The sequence below is a fragment of the Hydra vulgaris genome, chromosome 02, assembly GCF_038396675.1.
Source record: "Hydra vulgaris chromosome 02, alternate assembly HydraT2T_AEP".
Taxonomy (NCBI): domain Eukaryota; kingdom Metazoa; phylum Cnidaria; class Hydrozoa; order Anthoathecata; family Hydridae; genus Hydra; species Hydra vulgaris.
Genome location: NC_088921.1, coordinates 43,993,452 through 44,020,000, shown reverse-complemented (window position 1 = coordinate 44,020,000; position 26,549 = coordinate 43,993,452). Strand labels below are relative to the sequence as shown.

Genomic DNA, 26,549 nt, shown 5'->3' with positions numbered 1-26,549 from the left:
ATTTTATATCAATACCAAACTTTTTATGGTAATTTTATTTCATTACTTCTATTCAATTCTTTAAAAATGTCAACATTCAGTTTGATAAATATTTACAAAATTTTATTTCAAGCAAACTGAATGCAAACAACATATTTTACAACTAGCTTCATTTTACAAGTTGTCATAATATAATTTGTGTCTTGAAGTTTTCTTTTTTTCTGGGCTGCATAGCCGAACACTATCTAAAGTAACAACATGGGAGATTCAGTTTGTGAAAAACAAACTTATACATTAAGAAAAAAAAACTTTGAAAAATTTATATAAAATGCTTGAAGTAAAGTTCAAAAGAGCTAATAATTTTTTTGCACTTTATGATTACTTTGATTTATAGTTACATATACATGGTTTATACAGTTGAGTGCTTGATCTACAAAATTCTCTTAATCACAGTTATCAATCCTTTTGTTTTTATTTTTGTACTCTTGTGTATTGTTCATTGGGCATTGTAGTGAACAGTTCATATTGTTTTATGTTTTAGTGTGTTGTTTGCTTTGGTAAGTATTTTTTATTTAGTTTAATGTTGCCAACTTTGTATAGTTAGCTATTGTGTTTATAAAAACAAGTCATTTATTATTTTTATTATCATTATTAATGTTATTATTACTATTATTAATGTTATTGTTTTTGTTGTTTTATTATTGTAGTTGATATGTTAATTTTTAGAAAAACTATTTTTATTATTATCATTACTATTTTATAATTATTATTAATTATATATATAAAGATCTGTATTTTTGGTGTTTATTTAAGATTAGTAAAATTACTATTTGTAAATATCCATGAAAATATTTTTCAGAATATATGATTGATTAATTAAAATGTTTAAACTTTTACTTTATATAAAGAATTTAAGCAGACTATAACTAAAAAATATTTTTTATAGTTACCCCTTTTTAATAGCAATAATTAAAGAGAAACAAGTAAATGTTATAAAATAATATAAACATAGCTACAGTGAAGGTTTAAACTATACGCATATTTTTGTTATATTGCAAAAATAAAGATTGATAAAACTTTTGATGATGAAGTTTAATGAAAATGTGGTTGATTTTAAGTATTAATTTTGTTAAGCTTTTGTAGTCTTCTACCTATAAACTTTGTACAAAAGTTACTGAAGCCCACATTAATTTGTCATTCTCTAGTAAATTTATTTCAAGCATTTCCAGTTTAATCATAAGGAGAAATAAACAAACCCTTTTGACTGGCCATTAATGCGATTTTCAAAAAACTTAATATTTAATAGATCATTGACACCACACTCTCGAATAGCATTTGACAACTCTTCATCATTTGTCCACTAAACAAATTTATAGCATATATAATTAAAAAACTTTGATTGAATACTTTTAACAAAAATTTCACAAGGAAAAAACTAAAAAAACTTTAACTATAAAAAATATCTATTGAACTATAAAAAATATCAACATGAAAAAAAAAGCATCTCAAATTTTGCTGATTTTTATACAGTTGGGAGTGCTTAGTAAAATAAGATTTCCTTGAAAATTTTAGCCTCTGGCTTCAAGAAGATCCCCAAATATGACTGTTTTACTTTTAGTAGATATTGCCAGGCCCCTCTTGTCCCCTCAAGATTGTAACATTTATTCGGAGGTTTCAAGTCACATAACTTTAAAAATATTTTATTTTTTTACTTAAAAATTAGTTACTGGCTATTTTTAGGGGTGACGAATCCAATGAAATGATCAGAAGTGTAAAAAATTAATAATAAGCACCTGTAATTATCAAATTAAATAAATTCAGGCAATTTTTTATACACCTGTTTTTAATGCTCAAAAAACCCATGTGGCCTTGATGATATCAAAAAAATATATATTACACATTATTTTATACTCATTGATCGTTCAAAAATTATGAAGATTTTGATCTGCAAGTATATGTATTTCCATATATTGATAACAAGGCACGGTGCCCATTTTTTTTAGTGGAGTATTGCAATCGATTTTTTACTACCTTTCAGACTAGCTGGAGCTCTGTAAATTTTGGCATTTCTGTAGTACCAATGAATGTTAAAATTGTTTTTAGTACCCCAAAACATAAGGGAGGACTGGGGCAAGTGCCCCACTTTTTTGAGGTGGAACCTTGGGATAGATTTTTCATGACTTTCTAAACAAACTTGAGCTCTGGAACTTTCAGCATTTGTGTAGTCCTGATGAACGCGTGTTAAAGTTGTTTAAAGACGACCAGAGGATTCATGGCCCGTGAAAAATCACAAGATTCGACTACAAAAATGTGGGGCACTTGCCCCAGTTCCCCCTAATGTCTTGGGGCCTTGAAAACAGTTTTAACATGCACATTCATTGGCACTACAAAAATACAAAAATTTTCAGAGCTCCAGCTAGTTTGGAAGGTAGCGAAAGATCAATTACAATACTCCATTACAAAAAAGTGGGGACCGAGCCCCATTATCCATATATGAAAATAGATATACATGCAGATTAAAATCTTTATATTTTTTTAAAGATCAATGAGTATAGAATGAGGTGTAATAATTTTTTGATATCATCAAGGCCGCATGGGTTTCTTGAGCATCAAAATCAGGTATATAAAAAATTGCCTAAATTTATTTAAATTGATAATTACAAGTACTTAAAACTTTTTTTTTTACATTTCTGATCATTTCATTCGTTCGCCACAAATTTTTAGGTAAAAAGATTAAATATTTTTAAAGTTATGTTACTTGAAACCTCTAAATAAATGTTGCAATTCTGAAGGGACAAGAAGAGCCTGGCCAACATCTGTTAAAAGTAAAATGGTCATATTTCAGGATTTTCTTGGAGCCAGAGGCTAAAACTTTTAAGGAAATTTTATTTTACTAAGTACTCTCAACTGTGTAAAAATCAGCAAAATCTGAGATATAGGGTGACATTTTTAAAAATTTCTAGGTCATTTGACATAGAATTACCCTTTTCAAAAGTATTTTTAGTTTACAAGCATTTTAAATAATTTAAGTTTATTTAAGCTTTCTTATTCATTGACATTTTTCTAAGAAGAAGCAGACAATCTAAGAATTAGCAGATAGCAATATAAAAAATAAGAGATAACAATATAAGAAATAATAGTATAAAAATAGTATGCAGCACTATAGGAATTAGGAAAATATAAGAAATTGCAAAAATGTCAGAGGCAGCAGGCAACAATATAAAAAGCAGAAAATGAAAACAAAAGAAGGCTGCTGTACAAATTTTACATACAAAAACTGTAACTATCTACAAAGTTTGTTAAAAAATTAAGTCCTTCTTCTTGCCCAGTTTTCAGCAAAGAGCCATTCAATGATAATCTTCCCCGTTTTGATCGTAGTACTAACACAATCCTCAATAGCATATCTTTCGATACTCTGGCCACTCTAATGGAACTCTCAGCACTAGATATATCTAAATCACTTGGTGTAGATAATGTCACTCCTCACATTTTACGCTTTTGTTCTACCTCAATGTCTTCTCCACTTACTCTCATCTTTCAAAAGTCATTTGACAATGGTGAAATTCCAAGCTCATGGTCCAAAGCAAATGTAACACCTTTATTTTAGAAGGGCTCCAGAATCAACCCATCAAACTACAGACCAATATCCCTCACCTCAATTCCGTGTAAAATAATGGAGAGATTAGTTAAGAAGGCAATCATGCAGCATCTAAAATCAAACACTCTTTTATCAAATAGTCAACATGGATTTTTAGAGAAAAAAGCATGCATTACAAATCTCCTTGAAGCAAAGGACTTCTTGACTGGAAATATAGCCAGAAAGCTACCAGTTGACATCGTATTTCTGGATTTTGCTAAAGCTTTTGACAAAGTCCCACATCAACGAATGCTTAACAAATTAAAAATGTACGGAATCGAAGGCAATCTCAATTGGATAAAAGCTTTTCTACTCAACAGGTCTCAACAAGTCATCCTTGGCGACACTTAATCGAATTGGTTACCTATGACAAGTGGAGTTCTGCAAGGATCAGTCTTGGGTCCAATTTTATTTGTCATTTTCATTAATGATCTGCCGGATGTAATAAGCAAAGAAAACAGTTGTAAGATCTACGCTGATGACACTAAAATCCTAAGCATTGTCAACTCACTTGCTGCTCAACTTCAACTCCAATCAGATATTGACCAAACTGTTCATTGGACTAAATCTTGGCTCATGGAGCTAAACGCAAAGAAATGCAAGGTCATGCACTTTGGCCAAAAAAAATTAACTCCTTTCAAGTACTCAATGGAGGAATTAGGCCCTTGTTCAATAACAACTCGAACTACATTGGAAGCAACCACCTTTGAGCGATTCAAATTACCAATGATCTTAAAGTAGAAACTCAATCCATCACTGCCTCATGTAAAGCAAATCAAATGCTAGGCATCCTAAAACACACTTTTAAATCTTGTGATGCTTCTTTATGGAAACAACTCTACTCCACTTACATCCGTCCTTTACTTGAATTTGCAATTCCAGCTTGGAACCCTCATTTGGTGAAAGATGAACAAACTATTGAATTAATACAGCGCAGAGCCACAAAAAAACCAAATAAACTGAAAAAAGTTAGACTACAAGTTCAGATGTTTATAACTTGGCCTATCTTCTCTTGTTGAATGTCGTAAACGAGCTAACCTCGTCCAAAAATATAAAATTATTAATAACATCGACATAGTCAAGTGGCAATTTCCCCTCATCATAATTCCGCCAAGAGCAAATCACAGAGAAAGACTTTACCATGAAAAGTACAGCAATAATTTAGCTTGTTTCCATTTTTTTAACAATCGCATTGCCAATACATAGAACATGTTACCAGATAAAGTAACCGGTTCTCCAACTGTCAACAGTTTTAAAGCGAGCCTCGATAAGCTCCTATGTTACTACAGCTCACAGCTTTCCTTAGTGAAAATTGCAATATGAGCTTCACAAAAACTAACTGTAATCTGACAATCTATGATTTGTATTTTTTCAATTATTTTTACTTTTGTTGTAACAAATATACTACTACTACTACTACTACTACTACTACTACTACTACTACTACTACTACTACTACTACTACTACTACTACTACTACTACTCATTATTTCATAAATAGGGACAATGATGAAATAGAAAGTGTCAAGGAAGACATGCCTGACATTTGGCAGAATTTGTTTTAAAATACAAAGGATACACCTCCAAACAATAGTTAAAGAATAACACTCTCATCAAACTTTTAATGAAGAATAATTAATAGATATTTAGTTATTAATAATTTTGATTAAAATAATTAGTTATTATTATAATATTTTAGTTAATAGCTTTTAAGAAATAATTTAAGAACTTACAACCAATGACCTGAATGATGGTCATACTTTAGAAATCCAGAAATCACTTTGCAAAAAGAATCCAGAAAAAATCTGGAATTTATTTTGTAAATCTGTATTTTTTGGAAATCTGGAAAAACTAAAGGTTGAAAGAAATATCAGGAATTGCTGAAATTATCCAGAAAAAGATAATCCCTGCTTACAATGTAATATTAAAGAAATAATGAAATGATAACTAAAGAAAAGAATTTAAAAAGATAAATATTCTTCAAAACAAGTTCAATAAATCAAAGTATTATTTAAAAAGTTTAAAACTTATCCATTATTATCATAATTTAAAAAAATATTTAAATAATAAAATATTCATTTGAAAAATGTAAAATAAAAACAAAAAATACTTTCAAAAAAAAAAAATTATATGCATGGTCAAGAATGACATGCAAATAATTTTTTAAACACTGCAAACCAGGATAGGAATGGTGATAGGAATTATGACACATACATCAACATATATGTGCGTCATTATCAATCCAACAGCTAAAAATTAGGAATTTTTAATAAAAATGTCAATAGAATATAATGTAAGTGATAAAATTTAAAAAAACTTACCCATGTTAAGTTGCCAATATAAAGAGAAAGTCCCTTAGGAATTTGATCAACATTGGCAGCAATTTTAGATTCTTTTTCTTGTTGCTCCATTGATTTTGGATGAATTGTAGTATATGATCTATACTCTGAAACTAGAAAAAGATAATCTTCTATACTTTTTTTTAAAACAAATCAAAACAATTAAAATACATGTGTGCTAGAATAAAAAATAATTAAGAAGTAATTAGCGAAAAAAATAATTTAAAGATAACCACAGCACATAAAAAAAACTGATTAATGATTATGTAAAGAGGGCTTAAAGGCACCAAAATATATATATTTATATACATTTATATATTTATATACATTTATATATATATATATATATATATGTATATATAAATATATATATATATATGTATATATAAATAAATATATATATATATATGTGTGTATATATATATATATATATATATATATATATATATATATATATATATATATATATATATATATATATATATACACACACACACATGCTTGAAGTGGAGAAAAAAAAGTAATGGGATCGTATTCCATAAATTAAAAACTAACATCCCGCCTTATCATTGTTATATATAGAGATTTATAAAAAGGTGCAGGATGGCATCCCACCACATCATGCCTCACTTATTAAAAAATTAAAAAACAATCTAGTCTATAAAATTGTTTTAATGTTTTTTAAATAACAATAAAATTTAATTAGTTGCCTTGATTAAATTCAATGGCTTTAACATAAAATGTATTTGATTTTGTCAATAATAAAAACTGAGTCACTAAGAGCCATTTTTTAGCACAAGCAGTAATTTAGATGTCAAACGATTGGAATATACATTAGTTTGTAACTATATGACTAAAAAATATCCCAGCCTCACTCTTGGTAGCCTTGTTGAATGACACTTTTCAACTCAAACCAATCATCAAGTCCTGGTCAGATATCTAAAAAATATTTCCAAGCAGCAAAACAAAACAAGTCATCAAATTTACATGGAAAAACCAATTGCTCAATTAAAGTATTTGAATCCAGATCTGATTTGAGGATTGATGAATTAATAATAATTTTTATGAAATTTTTGATTTATTTTCTAAATATTTACTGTACAAATAATTAATTCTGCAAAGAGTTTAGATTTGTATGGCATTAAATTACTACAAATAATAAACATGACTTTAAATTTGTTTTGAAAATTCATATAATACAATTATTAGATATAAATAATAATTTGTGATTTGATATATTTAAACATAAATAATATAGAATAAACTATACAACCTTTTTTAAAAAAACCACTATGGTTTCCAAATATATTTTTAAAGTTACATTTTTTAACTCAAGTTTTTTAAAAATTATTTTTTATCACAGCACAACATGGGCTTCAACTTACAATTAGAAGATTATTTTACAGAAAAATAACAAAATTAATTAAAAAAATGATTTAAATAACTCTATACCTAGCGGTCCTCTGTGCAATACACCATTCTCTAGATCTTGCTAAAGTTGATTTTAAAATTTAATTTAAATAATTTTTAAAATATTGTAAACAGAAAACTGTTTTATATCTTTTAGTTAATATAATAGATTTTAGTTAATATAATAGTCAACATACAGTATTAGTTTGCTGAACTGGTTCTGCCATTACATCAGCATAAAGGTCAGACTGAACATATGCTGCCTCAGGTCCTTCCATCTATGACAAACAATATAATTAAACAATGATATTATATCCAATATAATTTATAAACTTGACAAATTATGTCAAGTTTATAAATTATATACTTAGTTTCGACTAGAATTTGGGTGGTGCCCAAGTCGACGCCTAAATACACTTAACTCTGTAAAAAAAGGGTCTAGAATAGTCTCTAGTTGTGTTTAAATATATAAAACATTTTCCCCATAATAAGCAATCTTTTAAAAACAAAATTATTCAAAAGACATTATGCTTTCAAAATGCACATTGAATTTTATATTGAATTGGTTCATCCATAAAACAGTGTCTGTTATATATTTCCAATTAATAGAGATTATTATTATTGTCTACAAAAAAAATTACACATGCAAACCAGCGATTGACCGAAACAGAAAAAAAGCCAAAACCAAAATAAACTGAAGTTTCAGATACTCTAGTTCGGTACCGAAACCGAAAATTCAGCAAATATTTTATCAAAACCAACACCAACATTTCGGCTAGTCAAAATTAATTTCATTAGAAAATTTTATTTAAAAATGCAATTTTACATTTGCTGTTTTTTTATATGTGTATTATTTTAAAATTAATTAAATACGCTTTACAAATGAAGATTTAAAACATAAGTTGGCAATATAAGTTAATAGCAAAAGTTAACAACTGGTTTTGATTGTTTCTGCAAAACAAGAATTTTTCAAAGTATTTTGTGAAAATTCTTAAAACTTTAGTGTAAATTCTCAAAATATTTTGTGAAAGTTCTCAAAAATAACTATTTTTCTAAATTAGATAAAAATTTAAAATCTTACAAACTTTTTGGTTTTCGGTATGTTTTTCAACCGAAATTTTGCTTTTTACTAAATTTATAAAATACCGAAAACAAAATTTTGGTATCAGTTCAAATTAAAAATTTCGGCCGAAACACCGATACCGAAACAGAATTTCGATCAATCACTAATGCAAAAAAGTTTATTAAATAAAAAATCAGATTTATTAAATAACTATAAAAAAAGTTGAGTAATAAAACAATAATAAAAAATATATATAAAAAAAAAACATAAATAAACAATTCCAAAAAACTCTTTTTATAAAAGTAACAAATAATTTTATAAGATATTCCACGGATGTATGAATCAATAAAGTAGGTAAGATATATATCATGTTATAATATAATAAGCAACTTAATAGTAATGCTCATTCGAGCTTCTTTGACATGGAATTCATGGCAGCCATTACACCCAAGTTAATGGCAAGAAAGAGTCACAGCAATTTTTTTTTTAAGAAAAGTGAACAAAAGCAACCTTCGAAATTAGAAAAATTGAGGTTGGCAATAATTTGCTGACCTCAATCTTATAGAGGTTGGCAAAAAAAATTTGATACAAAGGTCTTACCATAAAACATTGAAAAGAGGTCTGCAATTTTTTACCAACCTTAAATACTTTAAGGTCGGTAGTTTGGTCAACATTGCTGAATGCCGACCCTAGTATACGTTATGAAACAAAATGTAAAAAAAAAAACAATAAAAAAATTTTTTGTAATAAAAACTTATTTATCATCATGCGAACACAAGAATATTTATACAACTTTTGAGTGCAATAAAAAAAAATTTACTTAATTTTTATTTAATAATAAAAATAAATCAATTATAAATAAAAAGTTAAATTCAATTGTCATTATTTTATATTTTGATAATTTATTTTTATTTTTATTGTAATGATTGATTTCGCTTAAAAAACACTAACAATTTAAGCTTGAAGCAAAGATCATAATAGTATAATTTAATTCTGATAAAAAATATGTGATTTAATTTAAAACTAATTTAATAAAAATATATAATTTTATTCTGATAAAAAAAATCAGAGTAAACTGAGGTAAAAGTAAACGGAAAAAAAAAGTGAACAGTTTAGCAATTTTGTTTCTTTTGCATTTATTGAAAAAACAAATATTTTTTAAAATGCAAGGCACTGTTTTGTAGAGAACTTTGTGCTCTATCTAATGGTGTAAAAACTATTTTTAAAAATTAAATTTTGCCTTAGCAAACCTCAAAATTCTCACCCTCATAAAAAAAGTTTTTTTTTCTAAAAAATCAACTTTAAAACTCCCAAAACTAAAATTAAATTTTACTCAACAAAAAAGGCTGTTTAGTAGAAAATCTTATGACAATCAAGATTCTCTTTTCAAAGTTGAATTTGCTAGTTCCGGAAAAAAATTAATTAGCAAAAAACCAATATAAATGTTTTTCAGGGGAAGAGTAAACATGCTAATTGCTCACACTCATGCATTAAGATGAGCGTGGTTAAACTAATTAATAGTTATTATTTAAAACTTAAATAACTATGGCAGCCTTTGTTAATATTGCGTTAATATTATATATTAACGCAAATTAGCAAAGGCTGCCATTTTTCCCTAATTATAAAGGGAAAAGTAAACTAGTTTTCTTCATAAAAATCAATCATTTTAAAGATTTTAAAATAATTGATTTTTATGAAGAAAACTAGTTTACTTTTCCCCTTAAGTTAAGTTCTAACGCAATTAGAAATTTAAAAAATAATCATTTTAAAGATTCAAAAATTTAACATATTTTAATTCATTATTGCAAATGTCGAGGAAAGAAAGAAATTTGTTAATATCAAACATTTTTAAAACTGCAATATTAAATTTAATTATTTAATATTAAAAAAAGTTAAAGACAATAAACATTCCCTTATAGCAGTAATAAAAAAGCTATTAACTTGTTATGTGGTAATTAATATTATTGCAGTAATTTAAAAAAATTTATGTCTTTAAAAAAAAAAAAAAAGGAAATTTTATTACATATATATATATATATATATATATATATATATATAGATCTATAGTTTGTTGTCTTTGGGAAGAGCGGAAGGAAAAAAGTGATTCTTACGCCAACACATACGTCACTTTTAATTACTTTTGACTTTCGTCCAACATTTTCGTGTTGGTCGAAAGTCAAAACCATTAATTTAATTACAAATTGTTATATAAAAAAACCACAAAAACGCAAATTTAATTGACCAGAATGTTTTTAAAAACATTCTGAATGTTTTTAAAAACATTCTGAATGTTTTTAAAACATTCTGAATGTTTTTGACAATATAAACAATGTTTTTATTTTTATTTTTTTTAATAAAATGTTTTTATTTTTATTTTTTTTAATAAAATGTTTTTATTTTTATTTTTTTTACTGTAAATCATGCGCGGAGTGTTGCTACATCGACTATCTTATAGCCTGACTCGCAAGGGAGTGCTGCTACATCGACTGACAAATAGCCTGACTCGCAAGGGAGTGCTGCTACATCGACTGACAAATAGCCTGACTCGCAAGGGAGTGCTGCTACATTGACTGACAAATAGCCTGACTCGCAAGGGAGTGCTGCTACATCGACTGACAAAAAGCCTGACCCGCAAGGGAGTGCTGCTACATCGACTGAGGGTTTGGTAGGGGCAGGCAGTATATCATTATTAAAAAAAAAAAATCCGGTCTTGCATTTTAATTTTTACTTTTTGTCAACAAAATATGGAAAAAACTTTCGGACAACATCTAAGGGTTCTATATATATATATATATATATATATATATATATATATATATATATATATATATATATATATATATATATATATATATATATATATATATATATATATATATATATATATATATATATACTGCTAATTGACCTCCTCAAGGCCAAGAAGGTCACTACAGATGAGGAGGCTACTTATTTGTGGTATAACCCTCACTCAACTCTATAACTCCGAAACACGAACCTTGACAAACAAGGCTGCTGCCCATATATATATATACCACATATATATATATATACCACATATCTATGTATATATATATATATCACATATCTATGTATATATATATATATATATATATATATATATATATATATATATATATATATATATATATATATACATATATATACCACATATCTATGTATATATATATATCACATATCTATGTGTGTGTGTGTATATATATATATATATATATATATATATATATATATATATATATATATATCTACATGTCTGTCTGGGGCTTTAGTACATACATTGACTATCTTATAGCCTACTGCCGCAAGGGAGTGCCACTACATCAAGCCTTCCCAGGAAATGTGTGCGGTTTTTCTTGAATGACCAAGCATGAGTATTTTATTTTAGACAACTTGGTCATGGCAGTTTGCAAGTTTTTTTATATTAAGTGTTGCGAAAAAAACTTCAATAAAGTTTTAAAAACAAAGAAAGCAAAACTAACAAAATAGGAAATTAATACAAATTTAAATTAAAATAAAATAAAAATAAAAAATAATTTAAATAATTTGTGTACTGCTTTTATTTCTTTAGAGTGGTTGTTATTTTCAGCAACAAAATTTGATAAGGCAAAGGAAAAAAAAGAGTTTCAAGTCGACATTAAGATTTCTTATACCATTTAAACCTTTCAGTGTATTTTCTAAGTAAGGCGCACACACATATATACATAGTTTTTAAACTTTAATTAGGAATTCCTGGGAAGGCTTGTACATCGACTGAGGGTTTGGCATGGGACAGCACTCTTTTCTTTCATAATTCTTTTTTTTTTTTTTGAAAACGCCATTTAAATTAATGTAACAAAAATAGGGTAACAATTTGTTACGAAAATACTATAGTAGATATATATCAAACCTTTTTAGAGGAAGTATCCAGTCGCACGTCTTATATGCATACAATATTATTTTTTGACAACTTGTCCACGATTTTTTTGCATAAATCGATAATTTGCATGGTTTAAAAAATGAGCTAAAAAAGCTCAACTATTTTAAAGAGAAAATTAAAAATAAGCAAATCATAAACTGAAATGAGAAACAAACTAAACAAATGATAAAATGAATAAAGGATAAACCAGAGAAATAAAAGCATAAAACTAATATATTTTTTAATTTAGAAACATTTCAATTAATAGTTGATACTAAATTAACTTAAAAGCGTTTTAATTAATAGTTCAAACCTAATAATTTTTCCTATATTGCCACGTTGATGTAGTGCATAGCCTGATTAATTGTCATTTATGAGGCACAGACTGTTATATCGGCAATTGTCAAGGGTTCAAATCCTACTATCAAATAATTTTTTTTTTTTAATGTTTTATTTGCTTTGTAAACATTAAAAATAACAAAGTCTAAATTTTTAAATAATTAAGTTTCGAAGTAATTAAGCTTGGATTAAATAGCTTCAAAAATTTGATTTTTTTTTTAATTCTTTGTAGTGAAGCACTTTTAAATTAAAATTGAACATCAATTTTATGCTTTCACTTTTTCTAGTTTATTTTTCATTAATTTGATATTTTGTTAAGATTTTTATTTTTCTAATTCAGTTTTGTATTTTTTTTTTTTAGTTTTTATTTCTATTTCCAGTTTATAGTTTGTTTATTTTAGTTTAAGTTTACATTTGTTTATACAGCACATTTTTCAAGGCGCTAACTTTAAACATGCAAAACATGGTCATATAAGGCGTTGCAAATATATATATATATATATATATATATATATATATATATATATATATATATATATATATATATATATATATATATATACCTACATATATATATATACATATATATATATATATAGGGGAGACCGGGGCTAGTTGGCCGCAGGGGTAAGTTGACGAACTGCGTTTATCTTTAGAGCCTTTCATCAGAAAGTGACAAAAATTACTCAGAAACTTCCTCATTGACCATTTCATCATTCACTCTAGTATTGTCATGATTCGCGCATGCGCATGGGAGATATTGAGATTTATGCGTTTTTTGGACAAAAACGTAACTTTTAGAACATCGCTTTCTTTTTTCTTTACAAAGAAAATATTTAGTCGTATGAAAAAAAAAATATTGTAAAAGTTTCAGTCACAATTGGTTTACTATATCCAGTCAGAATTTTTTTTCAAAGCTGCCGTTTTTCAGGATCTATAGACTGTTTATTAAAAAAAAAGCTTTCGGGGTAAGTTGACAAATTTTTTACGGGGTAAGTTGGCTTATAGCATTTACTATGGAAAAAAATATTTATTTTTAGAAAATTTTTTTTTTTTATTATTTTTTTTTTTAACAATATTGAAAATATTTATTCTTACAAAAAAATTTAAAAAAATTTTGTTTAGTTTTTTTTTCCACAGATAAAAGGTGGGTTACTGTTTGGCTTTTATACGGACTAATATTTGGTACCAGCTAAAAGTAATATTAAATTTTGGGATAAAATTGTTGCAAAAATTATTTTTAAAAAAACTTCTATTAATTTTGCACTTAATAGTGCATTAATAATCATTTTTATAGTTTGCGCCAACTTACCCCGTGGTGGGGTAAGTTGGCGCAATTTTTTTTTTTTTTTTGAAGGTCCAGAAAGGCCCCAAGAATTTTTTTTTTTAAATGAATGCAAATTTTATAAGATACCCTAATCCATACTCTTTAAGACTACACTTTAATATTTTTTTAAAAATGTACTGTTAAGGCTACAGAGCTCATAGAGTAAAAACCGAGCCAACTAGCCCCGGTCTCCCCTATATATATATATATATATATATATATACATATATATATATATATACATATATATATATATATATATATATATATATATATATATATATATATATATATATATATATATATATATGGCTATTTCCACGATGGAAGAGATAAATTTCGTGTTTAAAAATTTCTTTTTTCAAAAGGTTTTATTTCTTTATTTATAGTTTAAAAACTTTAAAATTATTGTTAAAACAAATTTTGAGTAGAAAATGTTTGAACCGAGTAGATAAATTTGATGAATGTTAGCAACTGTTTGTTCTTTTTATTATTCGAAAAAGTGAGTAAAATTTGAGGGCGAGTTATTGCAATATTTTAAACAAAACATATCCATATTTTTGTTTAAAAAGAATCTTTGAGATTACATGTCTTGAGTAAAAAAACTTTTACTCTTTAAAAATAATTCAAGAGTTTTTTTGTCACATACACATCTGCAAAAATTACATTGCGTCACTGAACTAAAAGCTAAAAGAGTTTAATTATCGCAATGAAATTATGCTTTATGGCGAGGTTTTTTTAGAAATTATATATTTTAATGTAAACTTTAGTAAATGTTAGTAAACTTTTGGATTTATGTTAACATTTTCTTATAAAGTTGTAAATTTTTAAGAAATGGAATCAAAATTAGAAGTAAAAAAAAAACTATATGCAGAATACCAAGCTAATTATGTTTCTCGGAATGCTGATAAAAAGAAAGAAATGTCCAGAGTTAGATCTAAGAGATATCGACAAAAATTAAAAGCCGGTCCTAATAAAAAAGCAGCTTATGCTGCTAAAGCCAAAATTAAGAGTTTTAAAAAGTCGCACTTTAAAAAGAAAACTTTTAAATCAATATCAAAGACCAAGCTCATCTTTTAAAAACGTTCAACAAAGAGGAAAAGCATTAAAAAAAGTTTTAAAAGCACTACCAACTTCAAAGGAGAAACAATCTGAAATTCTTTCTATTCTTTCAAATAGCTCTGCTTGTAAAGATAATTCGGGTCTACCTCCAGCATGTTCAAAGCTGTATGGTCTTTCTGAAAGCAATGTTTTAGCAGTTGTAAACTTTTATAATGAAGATGAAGTTTCCCAAATATCACCAAACAAAAAAGATGTCACTCTAATTCAATTATTTGACGGAAAAGCAAACAATATTCAGATACGTCATTTATATTATCGCTAAAAGAGGCTTTCGAGTTATTCAAGGAAAAGCATCTGCACATATAAATTGGACTCAGCAAATTTTGCGACCTTCCACGCAATGTAAAATCAGTTACAAAATTTCCGCATAATGTTTGTGTTTGTAGTTTGCATGAAAATATGCGATTTGCCTTAAATGCATTAACAAAATCAATTCAAGCGCCTTCAATCAAAGTTCGATCTGAAATGATAAATAACTTTGTTTGTGAACCGTACGCATACGATTGCGCCTATGACAAATGCGTTGCATGCAAAGGTATGAAACAGTTCGATAAACACTTGCAAACTGTTAATACATTTGGTTTCGAAGTATCCTGGGACGAGTGGAGAAAGCCTGAAACTAAAACATATGCAAACATTGAAAAAATTTCAAAAAAGTCTACTGTAACAGAACTCATCCAAAACATATCAGCGATGCGTGACAAGTTTGTTAAACACGCATTTGTAAAGTAAAACCAATCAACAATTTTTAATAAACTGAAGGAGGTTTCGATGAGTGTTAATTCTGAAATTGCGGTAATCCAAGTTGACTGGGCTGAAAACGCTAGGTGTTTCTATCAAAATGAGCCACAAGCGGCTCATTTTGGTCAAAATCAAGTTTCTATCATGACCCTAGCAGTCTGGAACATTGAGTTAAAAACATTTGCCATAGTTTCAGATTCAACTGATTATATTAAGTCTTCCGTTATACCGTACATTGACAAAATCCTTCACTTTATTCCTGATCAAGTCAAAGAAGTAAACATGTTCAGCGATAATGCCACTTCTCAGTTTAAAAACAAAAGCATTATGGCTGCAATGGTTGTGTTTGAAAAAACATTTTCATAAAAAATTCTTCTGGCATTTCTTTGCAGCGATGCACGGGAAAGGAGTGGTTGACGGAATAGGAGCTACTGTTAAGCGAATCGCAGCCCTGAGAGTTAAAACTAGTCAATACGAAATCAGGTCAGCAGCAGATTTTGCCTTAGCATTACAAGATTTGCAAATATCTGTAATTCACATGTCAGAAAACGATACAAGACAACAAAAAAATGAACTTGGATTCAGTTCAATTTTAAGTTATTCAAGAAAAATCAAAGGTATATCAAAATCACAATATTTTTATGTTCAGAATGATAACGTTGTTCCGATGCTATTTTCACCTGAGTATAATTAAAATTTATTACAAAATAACAAAACTTTTTAAATGATTTTAATTTCGTCTTTTTGTTTCGTCACTGAACGTTGCGTCACTGAACTGATAGTTTTTTTTCTGTAAAATAAAACGATATGAAAACTTTATTGTTTGTGGCTTTTTTTATGACTACCTTATTGCCAAATGAATAAATTACAACAAAAAAATCTACTAAGTCAAGCAAGAATTATAATTTCAGCGAAAACTCCATTTAAAAGTATGCTGATAAAAAAACGCTTTTTTCCGCGTTGCGTCACTGAACTCATGTTTTAATTTTTGCTATGTAGCAGTGTTATGTTAATACAATTGTGTTTAGTTTATATTATAAAATTTAAATTCAAGATTGATTTAGAGTAATAAAAAATTATTTTTGAGTTATAGAAAAATTTCTATTAAAAAAAATCTCTCCGCATCATGCGTCGCTGAACTATGGAATTGGCCATACATATATATATATATATATATATATATATATATATATATATATATATATATATATATATATATATATATATATATATATATATATATATATAAATTAACTTTTGAAGAGACCAGGTTACTTTTAGAACTTTGTCTTTCTCATTGCTATTTTTTATATGAAAATGATTTTCATGAGCTTGAAAACACCGGACTAATTGGGTTAGCTCTTATGGTGGTAGTTGCTGAGTGTTTTTTACAATACCATGAAAGTAATGCTCTTTTATTGGTGCTTAACAACAACATCCACGTGAAATCATTTAAAAGATATGCCTAGGATATTCATTTACGGTTCTAAGTAGAAGAAGATGTGCAAAAGTTTTTAGATTTACTTAACAAACAACACAAAAGTATTCAATACACAATGGAATCTTAACCAATACATTAAACTATCTTGATGTTTCAGTTACCAACAATAAAACCGGTACATATAGTTTTAAAATACATTGCAAAAATGCAATCATAAACGTTCAAATTAAACCGAACTCATGCCATGACCCTAAAATTATAAATGGTGTCTTTATTGGTTTCGTTTATACAGCACTACGTTTATGCACAATAAATAACATTGCTGATGAGTTGCTATTTCTTATTGATGTATTTGTAGAAAACGGATATGAGCGGAAAAGTCTGGAAAAACTTGTTAAGTCTGCGAAAGAAAATGCTAACAACAAAAAAGATCTCACGAAAAATCAACATTTCCTAATGTCTCCAAAAAGAATTGAATATTTACCCTGGATCCCTGGAATCAGTCTTCAGTTACAAAGAGTTTTTAAAAAAGCAGGATACGCACTAGTGTTTAAGTCTCCAAAAAATCTCCAAAGTCTACTTAGTTCTAAAAATAAACCAACGCTACCAGTTAATTCCTATCCCGGTGTTTACAAATTAGAGTGCTCTTGCCGCAAATGTTATGTAGGTGAAACTGGACTGAAGATATCGTTTCGGATATGCCAGCGTCAAACAAGTGCACAACAAGGTAAAGGGAAAAATTCAGCGGTAGCTGAACATTCCAAAATTTGCCAAGGAAATTTCCACTTTAATGGTTGCAATACCTTAAAAATAGAAATAAATAGTTTAATAGGAAAGTTAGGGAAGCTTTGGAAATACAACACAACGAAAATACCTTTAGCGACAATGGTCTTAACCGGGATGATGGCGATTATGTGACGACATCATTTTGGAAACCCATGTTCAAATTCTTATGTCACAAAAAACGCTCTTAAAAAACTCTCAAAAGAAGCTCTTACAAAGAACATTGTTTCGTAAATTTAGACGGTTTTGTATAATGTTATTTTTTATAACGGTTTTTAATATACTTGATAACGAGGGTATCTATATTCCCTCAAAATATTGTAAAAAAAAATATATTTTTAACAAATAGAAGTTAATCCATAAAAAAAAGTTGTTTTTTTTTAAACAAAAAAAATATATATATATAATATTATATTTATGCTTCTGCTTAGCACCTCTTCACTGTATCACCTATCTTTTTGTTCTTTATTGTTCTTCTTCTCAAGACTGCACTTTTTTAGATGCAATTTCTGATTAAATTGACCATGGCCTTTCACTTTACCCCTCTGCAATATTGTTGTTATTGGTGACTTTAATGCATATCACACTGAATGGCTTGGCTCTAACACCACTGCCCAGCTGGTAGTAAACATCATAACTTCTGCATTTCTCAAACTCTTACTCATATTGTTAACTTTATGAGCCATTTTCCAGAAAATCTTAATCACTTACCTTAACTCCTAGATTTAGTCTTGTCTCTAAGCCTTACTTGTATTCAGCTTCTCCTTGTTCTCCTTTAAGTGGATCATGCAATAATCTCTGAAAATATTTTATCTCAATTTTCGATATTCGTCTGAAAGATTTCAAAACACACTTCTTCATTTCCAATAACTTTTAGAGTACCTCAAGGTTCTATCCTTGGTCCTGTTTTGTTTCTAATCTACATTTATGATATTTCTGACAAGTTTACATCTAATGTGACTTTATTTGCTAATGACTCAACTTGAGTCATCAGCAAATAGAGTCACATTAGATGTAACTTGTAACTTAAATACTCCTGACTTGACAAAAAGTTTACTCTTTTTAATCACTTAGAACAGGCAGCCGATCTTGACTCTGATCTCATTTCTGTAAGAGCTTGAGGCTTGCACTTACTTGTGAATTTTAACTTCAATAAAACACAATTATTTACTGCGAACAACTATCGCAATATTATCGACAATCCTATATTGATAAATGGCAACCCTCTCACTAAGACTTCTTTTTTACATCTTCTTGGATTATCGTTCACTACTGACCTCTCATGGAAACCATATATACAATCAATGGCTAAGTTAGCATCTGCTAAGGTAGCTTTTTTATTGTGCTCACCATTTTTGTACTCCTGATTTCATTCTCTACTTCTACAAATCTCTTATTTATTCTTGTATATACTGCTATCATACTTGGGCTGATTCTTTTAATGATGCTCTTTCTCTAGACAAAGTCCAAAAACGAATTGTATATGTAGTCGGACCTGCTCTATCTGCTAAGCTTGAGCCTTTATCCCATCATCTTAAGGTTGCATCTCTTTCTCTTTTCTACAGATACTACAATGACCGCTGCTTAAAGGAGCTATCATCTCCTTTATCTTCCTATCAGCATTCCATCAACCAAAACTCATTCTGACTTGACTTGTCATTCAGCAAAGTCTTATGCTTTTAATGTATCTGTTCCTGCATGCTCTAAAGACTTTTATTCATCAAGTTTTTTTGTCCGCACTTTAACCCTTTGGAACTCTCTCTTATTTTCATGTTTTCTTGACTAATACAATCTACAACTTTTCAAGTCTTCTGTCAACTGTTTCCTTGCTCTTTAACACTATTCTTTGTTTTCTATTTAAAAAATAAAAAATAAATTTTTTTATATAGTTATAACTAAAACTTGTATTTCTCAGCTTTATTTGTGATTTAATTTTAAACTTAATTTATTATTGGAAAATATGACAAATATATGCTACTATATGTTTACTAAATTTGTTGCTATTATCTATATATCAGGTTGGTTTAAAAATAATAAGCCATTTTTTAAAAAAAAAATTTTAATTATTTTTAACTCTATAACCAATCTTATGCAATATATACACCATCATTGTCTATGACCTCTTGGAAGTGCAAAGGCAAAGAATAAATATCGTTGCTTTAGAACTCTTTAGGCTTTAAATCGATTAATGATTGGGGTGGTGTCAGAGTACTTGTTGTTAAATCATTAATGGCACAATGAATAATTGCTGTAGCAAATAATAATTTGTTCACAAAAAACTTCCAGCTAAACTCCAATAATTCTCATTACAAATTTTGCAATACAAGGACAAGTGTTATCATGGAATAAGAAAACTTGTCATGCTCTCAGCATTTTTCTAAGCTTGTCCAGTTAAATATATTAGATTGCTGACATAATTGAGATGCTCAGTTTTAAGTAAGCAAATTTTGTCCACACCCTAACAAACCGAAACTAACACTTTTTTAAGATGCAGATCAATTTGCAGAATTATTTTAATGGTTGCTCCAGCTTAAGCAACTAACACATTCTGGTCTGATTTACATATTACATCTGATTTACAATACCCATTTCTCATTTTTGGTGTGACAAGGTGACCTAGCTAACTAGTGTTCAGTTCATGAAGTATACTGGATGAGGTATGCAATGATCATCGTATACCTCATGAATATGAACACAGTTCATGAGGCATACAATGATCACTATATACCTCATCCAGATCATATTTGAAAAATCCGGAATATATTTAGCAAAAACAATCCGGAAATTATTTCCGCATTTTTTAAGCTTTGAGTTGATGGCTTTCTCAATTTTTTTGAAACTTTTATTGTTTTTCATATGGGAATTACTTAAAAAGTTAAAAGCGGAAAAACTAAAAGTTGAAAGAAACATCTGGAATTCTGGACATATCCAAAAAAGATAAACTTTAAGTATACAAAGACTCTGCTCTGAGGTCTTTCCCACTTTAAGCAAGTGGTATACTATTGCACCATGTGCACATCTTTGCTTGCTAAGCAACGCATCGTTAATTGCGAATTGCTTTTAATTAGCTGCTTTGAATGCTCCAAATTCATCTTTATTGGTCTTTCCATTGTCTGCAGATATTTGTCTGACTTTGGCTGATTAATAATCCAACCAATAATCATACATAGCGCAAACATCTGCATATTTGCAATATACAGATTGAAAGTTTTATTGTTTTAAAAATACTAGACGAAACAATCTTTGGATTTGATTACTGAAAAAAGCAAGGATTCAAAAGTTTCATAATATATCATATCATGCGAAAATCACATTTAACCAACAAGAATAGTTAGTGGTAGATACAAATTGAAATCAAATAATTTTTTTTCTTTTTTGCTAAAAACTTTTTTTTCCTTATTTATTTGTTTTTTCTTTTGGTTTTTTCTGAAGTTTATAGGTTGTTTTTTTTTGCTGTTAAAAAAAAACACATTTATCAAATCCAACAAAAAAAATGAGTTGATTCTGAATATGATTAAAAAAGTTCTTCTGACAATCAAATTCTGTGTCTTCTCTAAAAGTTCTGAGCAAAAGTTTATTAAACATTTTTTTTTTTGTAAACAAGTCAAAAATGATTTGGTAAAAAATGATACTATCAATCTTTCTAATAAAACAAGCTTATAAATTTTGTTTCACAAACATGCCAGGATAGAAACAAAGTCAAAATAATTCTTGTTCTAAATTCAATACTTTTGTGTAACTTTAAATATGTAGATTAAACTTATAAAAATTTATTAAAAATTGTTTAACCTTTAAAATTTATTAACCCTAATGTTCATCTTTTAAATCTGCATTCTCTGAATGAGGTTTGTTTATAGATATTGAGTTGCAAAAAAATAGTTATGCTGACTTAAAAGTTTGATTTTGAATTCAAAATCAAACTTTTAAGTCAGCATAACTATTTTTTTGCAACTCAATATCTATAAACAAATCATAAAATTAGACATTAGCAATAGATTAAAAACAACTTTATAATGGAATTAAAAACAACTTTAAAATGACAGCTTCATAGCTTATCACTACTACTTCACAGATGCTTAAAGATAAATCTTTTAATTTTCTTTTTACCTATATAATATTTGTTGCATAATTTTGAAATAATAAATTTTTAAAACTCTTTTGAATATAAATACAAAAAGTTGAATTTTTTTACCTTTATATTAACATGTCGACTAAAATTTTTTTGGAGTTTTTTTTGTTTAGATAGCTGATCAAAATAAACCCAAAACAAAAAAACGATATTTATATATATATATATATATATATATATATATATATATATATATATATATATATAATATATATATATATATATATATATGGCAAATATTGGAATTTTTGCTAAAAAAGGATAATTTTTTGCTTTATTTCTCCGAGACAGGGGGTACCACTGTCCAAATTTTTTCCTAGAATAGCCACTATGTATGTGTATGTATATATATATATATATATATATATATATATATATATATATATATATATATATATATATATATATATATATATATATATATATATATATATATATATATATGTATATATATATATATATACAGGCCTTGTTAAGAAGCGCTACGCAGCTCGCATTTTGCTTGCGAAAAGGCGATTTGCCTACGCGTTCAGCAGTTTTGCGCTACGCAAAAACTTATATCTTTTAGAATATTTAAATTATCTTTTGATTATCGTTAACGAGAGGTTTATTCAGAAGAAATAAAGTTGTAAGTAAAAGCATTTAACCGCAATTGTAAAGTAATAGATTTTTTTGTTAAAGAAACAGTTTGTTTCATAATTTTTTTTTTGTTATTAAAAATTAGTTAAAAAAAAAAAGTGTTTTAAGTTTTATTTTAAGGAATTAAATATATAAATTCCTTTTAAATATAAAAATTATTTTTAGTCATAATAAGTTTAAAAAATGCACGATTTATTTTGATGTAAATATTTTATTAATAAGATATTTTGTTTATTGTTAATTCCATAACGTAAAGTTTTAATGACGTTCATTTAATTTATGAAAATAAATTATGATCACGAATATGTTATCGGTAACTGATAAATAACAAAAAAAAACTTTATTGTTTAAAAACATTATTAAAAAGAGTTCACAAATTAAATAAGAAAAAATGTATTAACACTTAATAAAATAACCAAAAACCAAATATAAAATCATAAGAAAATAAACAAATATTTTACGTTTCATGAAAAAAATATTTTTTTCAAAATAAAATTTAGTTCATATTTGAAAAAAATAATAAAAATGATTTTTTTAATAAGAACTTAGATTTTATTTGTAACTTTTGTTATAGTGAGAGAAAAACAAACTGTTTGTATGATTTTTAACGCGTTAATAAAATAACTTTAATTACAATGCGGTACTTGAAAAGACGCTAGTGACGCAATATAACTTCTAACGATTCAAAATATATTTGCTGAGTTGAGTTACTTAGAAATGCGTTACGCGTTTTCGCTACTCAGCGAAATCTCGTAACAAGGCCTGATATATATATATATATATATATATATATATATATATATATATAATATATACATATATAATATATATATATATATAATATATATAATATATATATAATATATATATATAAAATATATATATATTATTTATATATATATATATATATATATATATATATATATATATATATATATATATATATATATGCGTAACTATAACTATAAATGCATGTTTAGATAAAATCTCCGAAGTCACACTGAAATAGCCTGCTACCAGGGGCTTCGGTACATTGACTATCTTATAACCCATTGCCACAAAAAAGTCCCTATACATTGACTAAAGGTTTGGCATGGGGCAGCAATCTTTTCATTCATTATTTTTTGTTTTTTCCTTCTTTTTCTGAAAAAGCTGTATGATATAAAGGTAGAAAAAACTAGTAACAACTTGTTGATATGTTATTGTGGATATATATATATATATCCATTACACGCAGTGCTATTAGGATAGCCAACACTCTGATGTGCATATATATATATATATATATATATATATATATATATATATATATATATATATATATATATATATATATATATATATATATATATAACTTGATAATACGGAACTTGAGCCGGAAATAGCCCTTGGTTTTTCATATACTATATAAATCCGATTTTTAGTCATCTCTAAACAGTGTGCTCCTAAAATTCTCTACATTTCAAAATGGGCTTGTTTTCATTTCAACATCGAATACCTAATCTTTATATAATTAACTTGGAAATCCAGCATCCAGTGTGTTGTTAGTGAAAAACTTGATTTTCAATACGAGGTAAGTTTTTTTTTTCAAAATTTTTTGCTTTTTGTGCTAGATGGTCATTTTTATTGAATCTGTATGAACATATATGTATTTAATTTACTTTTATGCATCTTTTATGTAAATAAATCACCTACTTTTAAAAATAAAAGCTTCCCAACGAACTTAGCCACAAGTAACCTATTATAGATACCAACAATGGGCATTTGTGGTATTGTACAATCCAAAATGAATCTAAGCCTATTTTACACCATCTCTTTTAGAATAAATGTTTTAAACACTAGTTTCTTAAATTACTATTGTTGTTTTTACAAAATATGGTTAAGTACAAATTTCAAATAACTTGACATTTTTTTTTACTTAGTTATAATGATAATAAAGTGTAATAATTTGTGCTTAGCTTAAATGGCCTAATAATTAATAGATTAATAACAATATAATTGAAATAGCAATGTCTTATTTATCATGGATTAGTTGCTAATTCAAAGATTTATTTAAAAATTATTACTTTGTAGTTTTTCTTTGTTTTTATTAAGTTGCCTTGTTAATTATTAAATATATAAAATCAATTTTTTTTAATTTCAGTTTTTGTTTATAAATTGTTTTTGTGACATGGAGAAAATAATTAAAAAGGCTTAAAATAATTAAGAAGACTTTGAAGATCTTCTTGGTTCCCACAAGGATAAATTACTTTCAAATGGTTTTGTGTACAATATTTTTTTACAACAGAACAGAAATGCTACAGAGACAGCTAAATTCAAATGTCAATTATACTCCATTTTAAAAGATTTAAAATTATATTAAGAACTAATATTAAAATGAGCCTCCTTTCAGCAGACTAGTAATTTGTACCTTAAACATAAAGTTTATGTAATGAGTGATATACTTTAGAAAAATTAGTCTTCTTTTGCACTTAGTTTGTGAACTATAAATTTTTAAAATGCACTCTCGTCAAAACTCACCTCCACCCACTTTGTTTTTTGTATCTGATAAGATGAAAATAAGCTATTTAATTCATAAAAAATGTATTTAAATAATGATCTAATAATGATGAATCACTGTTTTAAATTTTATTACATTATCTCAGTCGGTTGTTTAGATATGCAGTTTTTAGAGGCATTTAAACAACTTTAATAAGTATTCTACACAATAGAGTGCTCAATGTTATTAAAAGAACAGAGCAATTATATATTAGTAGAAAATCACTTAACAAAATGGAAAAAATTTTTGTTAAGTGATTTTTTACTAATATATATATATATATATATATATATATATATATATATATATATATATATATATATATATATATATATATATATATATATATATATATATATATATATATAATAGAATTTTGAAAAATATAAGATTTAGGATGTCAACCCAAAAGTAATTAATAAATTACAGAGGATACGAACAAAAATAGCATAATTATTTAAGTATAATTCAACTTTTTTTAATTATGATTAATACTGCTCTTTATTTTGAAACTTTAATAGTTTATTTAGTACGTTACTTGTTATTATCTAATCAGTTACTAACATAATTATTTTGAAAATATATGAAACATAACAAAAAGTTCCGGGTCTTAAGAGTTCATATTTCTGAGTTTTATAAAAACAACATACCGTATGATAAAGAAAAAGTTGTTATTTCGTCGCCTTCTTATGTAAGAGTTACAAATAAAATGATAGCAATTTGCAATTAAAATGGAGTTTTTATTCAAAACAACTTAAACGTTTTCTTTTGCAAAAGGTCCGCCAGTTAGTAAAATCGAGAACAATAACTCAATGCAAATCGCACTAAAAAATTAAATTCGAAAGAATTTTTCGGTAAAATGACGTCATTTTAGAAAATGACGTACAAATTTTTGACAAAAACTTTAAACCGGTGGGCCAAGGGCCGTACCGAGGAGGGCGAGGGGTGTCTAGCCCCTACGAATTTTATTAGTCGGCAAATCGGACACTGGAGTTGGCAAAATTGATTCTATAGTTGGCAGTTAGCAAATGTCGGCTAACGACAACTTTTTTTTTTTCCTTTCAGAATAGTTAGTCGGCATAAAATTTTTTTTTGGTTTTAGTTGGCCAAAAACTCATACGTAACCCCCTCCTCCCTCCTCACCT

At 27.0% G+C, this 26,549-nt stretch overlaps 1 protein-coding gene across 1 annotated transcript in view; it reads right to left on the bottom strand.

Annotated features, from left to right (window-relative positions):
* The window catches only part of LOC105843448 (cleavage and polyadenylation specificity factor subunit 6), a 37,207-nt gene extending 10,969 nt beyond the window's left edge, over window positions 1–26,238 (bottom strand). The window contains exons 1-5 of the mRNA XM_065791030.1: window positions 26,055–26,238; window positions 7,563–7,643; window positions 7,408–7,447; window positions 5,938–6,068; window positions 1,236–1,339 (exon numbers count right to left, since the gene is read on the bottom strand). Coding sequence (XP_065647102.1) covers window positions 1,236–1,339; window positions 5,938–6,068; window positions 7,408–7,447; window positions 7,563–7,643 — 356 coding nt within the window. The 5' untranslated portion in view covers window positions 26,055–26,238. The remainder of the gene's footprint in view (window positions 1–1,235; window positions 1,340–5,937; window positions 6,069–7,407; window positions 7,448–7,562; window positions 7,644–26,054) is intronic.
* Between the last annotated feature and the right edge of the window lie 311 nt (window positions 26,239–26,549).